Source organism: Myiozetetes cayanensis, unplaced genomic scaffold, assembly GCF_022539395.1.
Source record: "Myiozetetes cayanensis isolate MyiCay16 unplaced genomic scaffold, myiCay2020 scf39, whole genome shotgun sequence".
In the NCBI taxonomy this organism is placed as follows: domain Eukaryota; kingdom Metazoa; phylum Chordata; class Aves; order Passeriformes; family Tyrannidae; genus Myiozetetes; species Myiozetetes cayanensis.
This window is the reverse complement of record NW_026087620.1, coordinates 770,951-783,270: the sequence shown is the minus strand read 5'-3', so window position 1 is coordinate 783,270 and position 12,320 is coordinate 770,951. Positions and strand designations below refer to the sequence as shown.

The window sequence follows — 12,320 nt, the reverse complement described above, 5'->3', positions numbered from 1 at the left end:
TCTTACTGAGCAGTTTATGGAAAGAAATAAATTACTACAAAACGCTACAACAGATTACCGTGAATTACTGACATCTTTAAGACGAGCTGCCTGGATATGACCCCTAACTAAAAAAACCTACAATTTGAAAAGATTATCCCATAACACATCAATAGCTGCATTACACTGATTTTATAAATGTATAATGTACTACAGATTGATTATTCCTTTCATTATGAGTATTCAATTTTGACATGATTCATTTGAAATGCAACTTGGGGTTCTTTATATCAAAGTGGAGGTATCTGAAAATTTGTTTTTCTTAAAATTTCTCATACATTCCTCAATACAATACCTTTAATTGAAAAAGGCTTCTAAAGAAAAATATGTGATACTGAAGACAATACATGACTGTAGTTTAAAATCCTCTACATTTTGTATTAGCCAAAATAATTACAGGATGCCTTCTCGAAGGTTTTTTTGAGATGTTTTTTGTCTTTAACAGAACAAAAGGTATCAAGAATAAACACACTACTCACAAAGCACAAGTTCTACTCACAAGAAACTTCTGCAAGATCCTCAGAAGTGTTTTTAAAAGTGATTTCAGTGATCACCTTCTGTGCATCCTGGACACTTAGGTGTTCCAACAGGACAGTTTAAACTTGAAAGAAGTATTGTAACATCCAGTAGCTCCCCTGTGTTCTGACCGAAATACACTGAACAGAACATGTGGGAAACACTCTCCGTTTCAAAGCGGTAAATGCCAAAACTGAAATCAATGTTAAAGAAGGTTAAGTGAAAATCCAAGTAAGACGAGTCAAGGAAAGGAGAGAAAATGTTAAGACAGGGTCTTAGTCTTCTTTTCCTTATCCAAGATAATATTAATTCATCTCACTCTTAGCTGAATAATTGGAAAGAACATTATACAAAACTCAGTTTTACTTAAGAACTCTGAAAAAATCCACATTTTCCATACTACAGATTGAGGTTTCCTCAAAGTATTTCCACATCTTAGCTAGACTAATGAAGAACCACTACATTTCATTTTAAAATACCACAGCAGGAAATGTTAGAAATTACAGTGGTAGTTCTGAGGCACTGTTTTATGGTACTTTTTTGCAATGATAATTCACTATATCCTTGCTTTAAAAATTAATTTTCAGGACATGTCACCAAAATCTTTGCCAAGCCTCCTGGTATAACACAGGTGTCTACTACACTCACATTTCTCTTGTTTTATAGCAATACCCATATATATTAATCTATTTTGTCCATCACCTGTGGCAACAAGTGCCTATTTCTTTTTGTGGTGATCCAGCTGCAGATCCTTCCCTCCTGGGGCTCAGTCATACCTTAATACAAACAATCACATTAAAGACACTTCCAACATTTTTATTCCTTGCTTCACTGACTCTCGCAGTAGTTAGAGCTCTGACATGTGATTTAGTACTGAAACAATACAACTTCAAGTCATCCTGACATGTTACAAAAGTACAATCATTACTGAGAGAGATTTGGCATACTTTGCAAATACTTGGTGTATTACAGAAAGTGCTAAAGAAACAGGAGATATCTGTTTATTGTACCGGTAAAAAGGCAAGAATGTGCTGCTGTAAATACTTTTTCAAGAAACAGGAAATAAACATTTAGAGCAGTGTTCTGAAACTGCATCCAGCAAGATGTGTTGACAGCTACTTACAAAACGTTATGAGTGATAAATCAACGATCCTGACAGTGGAGAGGGGGATTAGGGTGGTTTGCAAACAGGGAAAACACACCAAAATGTGACTCCCATAGCAGCTGTGTTCTCTTCATGGTGTGAGTTTTCAGATGTTGCTGCTGGGATAATAAGCAGTGAAGAAGTTGGCCAGGAAGTCATTTCACCCTGTGCCACCATCTGTCTGTCAATGCTTATTAGCACAGAAATATTTTCAAAGACATCTCTTGGATCACAATATTTAGAAGTATTTTACAAAAATAACATAAATTAAATTACTTTTTTGGGTTTTTCTAAATGAACAACTATAAAATCCATGAACCAAACAACACAAAACATGGACACAAGATGAAATATATTACACTAAAGGCCAGATAATTACCACAGTGGTATGAGGCTTCAAGTAAATTATGAGGCACTTTTTGGCCAAGCAGTAGTCATTCATTCAGTGGTAAAGTCCAACTCACAGAAACACCTGAAACAAAATTGCTAAAGCTTTCTAAGACCCTCAGTTCCTCAAAACAAAGTGCAGATAGAAAGGCAAAGACAAAAAGGGCAGGTATTGTGCCCAGTGTTGGCTGCTTTCCTCACAGGACTGTGCTCAGCTGGAGTTCCAACACGGCAGTACCAAGTCAGCCTTCCCCAACCTCCATGGGCAGTTCTGTTAAGGCTTTACACATCAGAGAGAGGAAATAGCAACTCCAGACACATGGGAAAACAAACCAACAGCAAGGCAGCAGCAGGGTTAGATGTGAGCAAGTCCCCAGCGGAACAGACTGGAACTCCACTCTAGTTTAGGATAGCACCCCTTGCTTGCAGAAGAGCCAGCAGTGTTGTGCTGTACCAGCCCATTCGACACTGAGGCTGATGCCAACAAACCCTGCTGTGATACCCTGAAGATCCCAAATACCTACAGGCTAAATCTGCAAGCAAACAAGATACTGTCATGGGGGAATTTAAGTACCAGTGACATGAATAGCCTACTATGAAATATTGCTATTAAAATACCTAACATAATGAAGAGGAGGACAATAAAGGGAACAAAAGCCAGAAATTACATACTTTGAAGTACTATAAAAAGCATTATTGATATTTAATATAGTTAAACATACTAATATATCTATATGTACTACTAATAAGCACAGCTAATGTAAGATCGCATTAATGTAGAAGTTAAAAAGTTTTAGAAGGCAGCAGTTTGTGGTGCTATTATAAAGCACAGCTTGTTTTTGGGGAAGAAAAGCACAGTCACTGAGTGGTCCTTAAGAAATCACATCACCTCAATTAGGTGCAAAGTTCTCCAGCTGGAAGACCAGGTCTACAGCAGCATCGACATCTGGAACAATGTGATCCGGTTCTACTAAACCAGGATCAAACCTAAAATCTCTGTGGCCATGGAACACGGCTTCCCTGAGGCTGTCCCTGGCCTCCAAGGGCACCTGGGAGTGGGGGTTGTACACCCCGGTGCACACCAGGACAGACCTGCAGTGGGCAGCAGCTGCAGGTGCCAGCTGGTTCTCCCAGCCCTGCTCCATGTCCTCGTCCTGAGGGAGCGCAGCAGAGCCTCTGCCACCAGAAACCTGGGCCTGGAGCCGGGGCTTGGAGCCCTTCCTGGAGTTCTCCTCAAGGTAGCGGTTGTAAAGGTTGGCACCGTAGACGTCCGTCATGAGATTGTCTCTGCAAACAGAAGGAAGCTCGCTCAGCAGGGCAGGCTTACCTGTCAGGTGTGCAGGTATGAGAGACATGGCTTTAGTTTACAGGTTAATTTATACTTGAACAGCTCCATGGGGAGTTATGCAGACAGGGGGCAATCCATATCCCACAGCTATTTTATTGCACCGTTGTCATCGAGGGGTCATGATACAAATGAGTCGCTCTCCAGATTGGAACTACACATTGGAGCAGGGGGGGAAATCAAGGATAGGTATGAGCAGTGCATGAATGAGCTTATTATATTTCCAAACATCTTGGAGCTTCTGGAACAGTCTTTAATACAATACAGCTTTATCCCTTTCCGTGAAAAGCATTCTATGCTGTGACACCACAGGCAGTAGCACATGACCCAGCTTAATGACCTCACAGATAAATTCCAGCTCTACATTCTCTAACAACTATCACTTACTCAAAGCCAGCTGGTGTTAGACCAGGAAACCTAATAAAAGCAGTACCCAGGTGTAAGTGGTTCCCTGCTGGTCAGCTCAGCACCTTACCCCACAGCATAGAGGGTGTGGATGGGCTGGTGCCAGGGCCTGTGCAGGGCCTGCGCTCGCAGCAGCTGCTCGGCGTACAGGTACGTCAGCCTGCTGGGCTTGCCCATCAGCGCCTCGTACTTCAGCTCCCTGCCAGTGATCTTCTTGTAAATGTTCTCCAAACAAACCATGAATGTCCCATGCCCAAACCTACATAGATAGAAAAACAAATCAAATTAAGTGTAGATTAAAAGAAAAAAAAAAAAAAGGCTTTTTTAAATCATGATTTTTTAGGAATAAAGCATATCCTACACCTATCAAACTTCCCTTATCATGCAGCTGTTTCACTGGAAATAAAGTGCCTATTCGCTGAACAACAAAACCCCCACGTTACTGGGATGGCACAACAGATTTATCTAGTTTTCAAACTGCTCGCTGTAGATGTCCTGCCTGCCTTACTCCAGCGTGAAACTACCACACACACATCCTTTGCCAGCGTGCTAATTAGAGAAAGCCTTTGCTTCCAAGGCAGGATATCTGACAAGATCTCTGACCCAGGATCGAGGCAGCAATCGAGTCACAATAACAAGTTTCTGTTTCAAATTATAGACTGAGAGGAAGGGAGGGGAAACAAGGCTATTAAAGAACTACCTTCTATTGTAAGCAAAATCAAACCAAATCACTATCAGAGGTCATGCCACCTTGTTCTGCGTGTTCTGCTGGTTTCTCTTACACTCCTTAAGGAGCTCACTGCATTGTCCTCAGCTCAGAACCACTCACTGCTTTCAACATCAGGGTCAGCTCTTAACCCCACCAGGAGTGTAGGGTGGAAAAGAGAAATTCCAAAGGACCTAATGAAATGAAACAATGGCCTTGATAATTTTTTCATTTTTCCCTTTGAACTGAGACTCTGAGGCCCTCAGGCAAAAACCTCTCTTTCCCTACTCTTCTGGGAGTGAGGAAACAAAAGGGTTTGGAGCTCAAAAGCAGTTTTTCTCCTGAGTAACTGGTTTCCTGGATGCAATAATGCACACAGCAATAGGGCAGCATTAGCTGGAAGTGCATTGCTGAGAGACTTTGCATTCAGAGCCAAGACCTGCTGTGAAGCTGCACCAGGCATTTTGTATTCAGGTGCTGACTCTGAATTTCACTGGAGAAATGAGGAAACCCCAAATAAATCACAATACACACACATTATAAATTACTCACCTTGGAGACTGTGCTTCAGCTACCCACATGAGATCCATGTTACAGGCAAGCACAGGAATGTGAGGGTAGTTTTCATGGTGATAGGGATTTCCAGGATAGCCACTGGTCAGCAAAACATCTATTATCAACTGCAGGCTGGTTTCCCATCTGACTGGCTCCCCAAACAGCACCACAGCTGTGAGAACCAGAATTCCAAAACAGAGTCATGGAACTGCTAAGAGGGCACACACGTGGTCTAAAAAGACTGAACAAGTAATTTAATATAATCACGAACTGATCAGTCACATTCACTTTAATTTAGGTATTAATATTTAATATATCACATACCCATCCATTCACAGAAAATCTCAGAAGCAACAAGACCCCACTGCAAAATCTACGGGTTTAGGAATTTGGGGTTTTTTATTGACCGAGTTTCTCCAGAGCACCCTAAAATATTAACTCTAAACTGTATTTCTACGTCTTCCACACCTTTGTAAATTCTATGTTTCCATACAGTATTTAAGTAATCCATCAGAGATGTTAATTTGTTCATCTTAGAACAAAATCTGAATGTTGTTTTTAAACATTTTTTTGGTCTCCAGCAATAACCTGACGTGGATTTTTTTAAATCTCAGATGAGAGTGAATGCGATGTGCTGAAACAAGATGCTTCTCACACTGCAGCTCTGCAGTGACCATCCTGGCTGCTTGCAAGGACTAGACCAATTACTGCTGAACACATGTCAATTCATTCCTCATTTTGGACAGGAAAGCACCAACAGCCTGTTAAAGGGAATGATGAAAAGGGAAGGAGACCTCATGTAGCTTTGAAACTTCAAAAACACGTGGCTGAAAACTGTACACATTAAAAAGCAGCTTTACCACACATGATGCATTCCAAATGAATGACAGATGTCATTAACAAGGAAATCTTAGCAGTGTCTCAGACAACTTTCTGAAGTGCCCAACAATCTAAAAATAACTCCTGATTATAAAGCACAATAAAGATATTTCATCTATTAATGGATAGTTGCAAGTTAAATAAAGGTAACTGACCCTCAATCTTGGGAAGCTCCACAGCAGAGGGGGACTGCAATAAGAAAAGAGTGAAAGTTTTCTACAAGATTAAACATCTACTACTATTTTTAACAGAATAAATTCAAATATAACTCCCACAGCTGCCTTCTGCAGCACTGACAGGAAATACTCTCTCTATTTTGGTAGATACCTGATGTCAGTTCACTCAGAAACTTGTATGTCCACTGTGAAGCGAAATCTCGTGCAGAGACAGCAGACACGTCACAGTGCTCGTGTGTGAAAGTGTGGATGTTTAGTTTTCCACAGTAGTAAGAGGCCTTTAGTATTATCAAGACATCTGTATAACAGTTTTTGAGGTGTATTTCTTTAACACTGCTAATAAAGAAAATCGCATTGTGTAACATGTCATGTCTTTGCTACACAATTAAGAGTTTGCACTTCATTATTTCCTCTCTGTGGTGCCAAACACATTAACAGGTTCCTGAGCTCCCCACTGGCAGGGTTGAGAAGCACAGCCAAAGGTGATACAGCTGAGTTATGGATTCTGGGAGCCACAGGGAATGTCTTGGCTTCACCTGGGGCAGACCCTCTGCCCCAAACACGCCCAGTTCACCAGGGATTTGCTGTGCACGTATTCACTTCTCTTGGAAATGCTGCACAATTCAGTGGAAACCATACTGTTCATACTGTAAACATTTCATATACTTGGTATAAACAAGAAAGGGAGTCCTTTGCAGGGAAAGTAATTCTCTGCAAAGCATTAATTTACAATCAAAGCAACCTCACAGCCTACAAGTAATACCAACACAATCCCAGGCTGAAGGAAAACACTTGTGGTATCTTCCACACACCTGAAGAAACCAATCAGCTCTCCAAGACAGATTTTGAACTAGGTATCTGTATTAGACTGTAAGTTTTCCCACAACAGTAAGTTACAATATCAAAGACTGGGTTAAAGAATTACCACTGAGAGAAAAAAGTCTGTGGAGTTGCTCTTGAAAATGTTGTAATAAAACAAATAAGGAAGCAGAAATGCAAAGTCAAAACACCATGTAGGAACAGCAGCATTAGCTTGGTAGTTAAATATTGACCCCTACTATAGAATGTCATGCAATAAGCAAACAAAGAGCTTTAAAACAAAAATACACACTCACCAGAACGTTGGGTCTTCTGTCATGGTCAACTGCATCCAGGAGTGGGTGCTTCTCCCGCAGAGTTTCGATGGTGATGGGCTGACAGAAACCAAGGCTGGCAACACCACTTAAGGACAAAGAGCTTCTTATAGGAAAGGATTTTTAAAATCCATAATCCCATTTGAACAACATAGGCAGTTTGTCTGGTAAAGCAAATCAGTTAGGAATGAAAGCACCATCAAAGACCAAGTTTTTCCTCTGTGAGCCAAGAAAATGATCATCCCATTAGAGACAAACAGGACCAAGGCTCTTCTGGTTTGTATTCAGCCTTGTAACACACTCGTCTCTTAGCCAAGCCTAATGTTCCTTCAATACCTTTTTCTCATCTTTGTCTTTGAAATAGAGCTTATACTTAATATCTGCATATACATTTTTTACAACTTACGATTTACACCAACTTCAATTAAAATCCCAATAGAGGAAGAAGTGTAGAAGGCACTTACTGGGAGTATGAGCAAAGATTATGTTTGAAACTTTGATACCACCATTATATCAACATAATTCAAATTCTTTTGGCCATTAGTACAGAAGTGGCAAAAATATTCACTAGAATTTACACTAGAAGTTGGTTACAAAGACACCCTTACAAGCAAATCTTGGGCCACTGAGCTAGAAGTCAATGTGATAAATAACAGACAGAATGCCAGGCTCTCCTCCCCAAGGGAGCACAAACCCTGTGTGCTGAAGTGTCATTTGCATATGAATAAAAAAATTCTTTCTCTTTTTTCCTCACTCAAAACTGACAGAACAAAGTGAAGCAAATACCAGCACACCAAGCACATTCAACACATAAATCTGACATCACAGAAAGAACTACCATTTACTGCTTATTACTGCGTTTGTAGGGTTGAGATATTGGGTCTTCACTTGACCCACAGGACTCCCTGACCTTGACTAGGGAAAGCACTTTGACTGGAAGTGTTGGTTTTTGTTTTTTTTAAAGATACTCTTGAGCAATATCAAGAAGTGGTCCTTGTCCAGACACCAGGACACATTTCTCATGATAACGCTTGAACATCCGCAGGGGACTGTGTGACATCATCACCTGATCTTGGGAAATCTGGTTGGGATTCAAAAACAAAAGCAGTCTGTTGGTTTTGATTTTCAGGGAAGTTATTTATACAAAGATTCAATTAACAGATGTTAATTGTCTAGGAATTGCAAAATAATCGTACAGAGGTACCATCTAAACACCTATCACAGCATTTTCTCTTAAGTTTCACAAAGGACCTATTGATAACATGCCAGACAAAAATACACTGCTACATAAATACGTTACAAAAAAATACATTACAAAAAAGTACATTACAAAAAAAATACATTACTGCACTGTCATGCACAGACCCCTTTCAGCTTCCAGATTACTCTATTCAACATGAGCACAAGGTTTCCTCTCCCAGTTTTACAGAATCACCCAATTTGGAAAACAAACAGGGAAGAAGAATCAGAACTGCCCTAGTTCCAATTGTGGGCCCTTTGCTAAACTACAGCACTGACTTAATTGTATCAGAAAATCACCTTTTACTTTACATATCCCCACTCCTTCCACAGGATAGGTATAAACCTTTAACATCATTATCCTGGGAGGGTGCTCTTATGAATCACTCCCTACCACCTTTGCAGAAAAATCCTGTTAGCTTTAGCTTTGCCATTGGAAAAATCAGTACCCTCACCAAAGGAAATGCCATGAGCTTTGGACAGCATTTTTTACTCTGTTACCTCCAGCAAAGCATTTCAGGGGGCTTAAGGGAAAACCAGACCTGATTAACGGAGCAGCATTTAGTGGAAGATAATACATTTGACACACTCAATGTAACAACGAAATAAATGGATTTAAGGGACTCACTGGAACTCCCAGCAGATGAGACAACTGGTCAGCTTTTTTCTGGCGAAGGCAATTCCCTGCATTGGTGACAAACACCACAGGCACCAAGAACTGTCCCTGAGAGTTCACGAGCTTTTGAAAGGCTGTTCTGGCAGCAGGAATCGGAGTCTTCCCTCGCACCAGCACCCCATCGATGTCAAACAGGAACCCAAAGGAGGGCAGCGCACTGAGCTGTCAGGAGTGCAAAACAGAGAGCACTTAGTTCTGCCTGGACTTACACACTCTGAGGGAGCTTTCAGCAGCTACAGCCCCGTGAGAACAGACGCCTGAGAGCAAGGGAGCTTCAGCTCAGCACACAACTCTAACGTGCCTTAGAGACACATTCACATGCTAAAATACCTACTGTGACACAAGGAACACAGCTCCCTCTGCCTCATGCATACAGCCCCATGAGCTCTACCTCGCCTTACAAACTGTTCCACATCAAAAATCAAGTTAAACTGATCAGAAGACATACAAAATACCTGCTGCTGTGAGAGCGAGTCTCACTTTTGATTGGTTTGCCATCCCCCTCGAACACCAACAAAACACACAACGGTCAACATTTCAGCGCTGCTAGGTCTTGAACTTGGCCCCTCCCTTACAAGGTTTAGACACTAAAACTGTCCCAGCTGTCACCTGCACTTCTCTGTTCCACAGCAGGTTCGATTACAGCCAGATAACTGCTGTGCTCCTTCCACGTGGCTCCCCTTGATTCCTGGTTTTACACACAGCACAGTAATGCCCATAGGTAAAGTTAACAACTCCTCAGAGAAAGGTGCTGCTTGAGTCACTAAAATGTGTCCCCTTGCCCGCCTTTGAGGAAATAAGAGCTGGACTTCATGAGTTCAGGAAAGAAGAATGAGGCTAAGGAGGGGTAAGAAAGATGAGCTGCTGATAAGCCCAGGGAGCAGAGACAGAGAGAGGACTGTTGAGACAACGAAACTGTTAATGAATCACGTTGGAAAACGACAGGACAAAAATTATCACTTCATTTCTCTCCCAAACCTAAAATGGAATCCAAGACTCTTGAGATTTCTGATTCCCTCTGTCATTGTTTGATGAAGAGGGAAAGCAAATTAAGTGCCGAGACAGAGCACAATGAGAAGAGGCACCGAAAGGACTCCAGACACCGGAGTGGGACAGCCCTGGCTATTGGAGCTGTCCCACCCAGCCCACTGTGTTCCCTAGTAGGGAGAAGAGCATTTGCCTATTTAAGCAGCACTTTGTTCCCCATCAATTATTCACCGACTGCATTTTTCCTGCAGCTGGTACAGCACGGACACCACCGCTGTCACCGCTGGGAAGGGAGACGCTGCTGCCTGCACAGCCGGCACGGCTCCCACTGCTGCCCCTTCCAGATAGCACTCAAACCGCTGCACCCACGGGGCTCAGCCCAGTTTAATAAAGCCACCACCGCTGTAAATACATCGATTATCATTGATTTGCATTAGAATGGGTTTGCTGTCCAGCTTTACACGCAAGAACTCCCCCTGATGCCCTTTTTTTCCTCCTCTACAGAAACATCAGCTTCTATTTTAAAACAAACCCTCCTGCAGCCCCTGTCTCCACATTGCCGGCACCCGTTTCAGGAATGGCACCTTAGAAACAACCCAACTGCTGCAGAAATGCTGCTAAAAGTTGCTGCCAAATGTGCAGCAGTGTCCTCAGGCTTTGTGGACTGGCATCTGAAACTGCTGAAACTGAAGTGCTATCGGAATAGTTTTGTAATAGACGCGGTCAATTTTGCCATGTACAAATAACAGGTGTATAAATAACAGATCACAGATAAGAATTTTACAGTGAATAGACTAGCAAAAGAAGGTATTTTGTAAAGCATATCGGGAGGAAAAAAGCACTAAGGAAGGAACTGAGCATACATTCAGCAGGGAAATAATGAAGTCAACAGCTTCTTTTTCCTTTTGACCCTAAAGAAACTCTGCTCGGGACAGGAGAGCTCTGCCCCGCTGCACAACGAAGGGGACGGATGGAGTCGGAACGACTTCCCCTTGTTCCCACTGTACCACTGCGGGGCAGTCCCTGGGACGGGAGTTCTGCCCGGAACCCGCCACGGCGTCCCGGGACAGCGACGGTCCCCGCGGGCATCCCACGGCCGCGGGCTCAGCGGCGGCCCGGACGCGCCCCCCGCACCCCTTTCGCTCGGTGCCGCCCGCCCCGGTGCCCGCTGTGCCCTCCCCTCGCCCGTCCCCTCTCACCGCTGTCCCCCCGCAGAGCCCGCGGGCGGCCCCGCGCAGGGCGCGCAGCGGCGGCACCGCCCGGCGCATGGCGGGCTGTGAGGGACCCGCCGTGCCAGGGACCCGCCCGGCCCGGCCAGCCCTGCCCCCGCTGAGCTCACAGCGCGTCACACACGCGTCACGGACAGACCCGCATCCTGCGAGCCCTGAGTCCCGCCAGCCCCGCGTCCTGCGAGCCCCGCGTCCCGCCAGCCCCGCATCCTGCGGGAGCCGGGCCCTGCCAGCCCCGCGCGGCCGCCGCTCCCAGCCCCGCATCCGCGGGGCAGCCCCTCGGCCGCAGCGGGGGTGGTGCCACGTTAACAGCGACGCGAAGAGCAGCGCAACGTTCCTAGGAGGGAAATAACTGTCTTTCAATTTACTAACAAACCAGAAGAAACATTTCTCTCTGGTTCTGCCTGTCCCGCAGAGGCCAACGACGATTAAGGGACTGGAGCATCGCTCAAGCAAAGGCTGAGGGAGCCCAACCTGTTCAGCCTGCAGAGGAGACCGAGAGGGGACCTTGTCAACGTGTATAAATATAAAGGAGGGGTGCCAAGAGGATGGACCAGGCTCTGCTCGGGGGTGCCAACCACTAGGACGTGCAATGAGCAGAGACTGGTGCCCAGGAAGTTCCACCAGAACGTGAGCAAGAACTTCTTCCCTGTGCAGTGACCGAGCACTGAACAGATTGTCCAGAGAGGGTGTGAAGTCTCCTCACTGGATATATTCCAGCTGGATGCAATGCTGTGCCACGTGCTCTGGGGTGGCCCTGCTGGAGCAGGAGGTGGGACCAGATGAGCCACTGTGGTCCCTCCCAACCTGACCCGTTCTGTGATACTTCAGGAATCAGGGCTTTTTGAGAAAAAAATCCATCAAGCACAACCACCGCAGCTCTGCACTGCAAAGGCATTCCCCA

General features: G+C 44.1%; 1 protein-coding gene across 1 annotated transcript; it reads right to left on the bottom strand.

The window, feature by feature from the left end:
• Positions 1 to 22: 22 nt before the first annotated feature.
• On the bottom strand, positions 23 to 11,505 carry LOC126646757 (haloacid dehalogenase-like hydrolase domain-containing 5). Its single transcript, XM_050328298.1, has 8 exons — positions 11,387 to 11,505; positions 9,153 to 9,362; positions 8,254 to 8,366; positions 7,268 to 7,361; positions 6,132 to 6,165; positions 5,095 to 5,269; positions 3,907 to 4,095; positions 23 to 3,373 (listed from the first exon to the last, which is right to left on the bottom strand). Exons 1-8 carry the CDS (start codon positions 11,453 to 11,455, stop codon positions 2,977 to 2,979), a joined length of 1,281 nt encoding a protein of 426 aa, XP_050184255.1. The 5' UTR covers positions 11,456 to 11,505; the 3' UTR covers positions 23 to 2,976.
• Between the last annotated feature and the right edge of the window lie 815 nt (positions 11,506 to 12,320).

Coding starts and splice junctions, on each gene's coding strand:
- LOC126646757 (XM_050328298.1), bottom strand. CDS start 11,455: ATGCGCCGGGCGGTGCCGCCGCTGCGCGCCCTGCGCGGGGCCGCCCGC. Junction 7,362..8,253: donor CTTCTTGATATTGCTCAAGA/GTATCTTTAAAA, acceptor TGGTGTTGCCAG/CCTTGGTTTCTGTCAGCCCA. Junction 5,270..6,131: donor GGAGCTTCCCAAGATTGAGG/GTCAGTTACCTT, acceptor TGGTTCTCACAG/CTGTGGTGCTGTTTGGGGAG.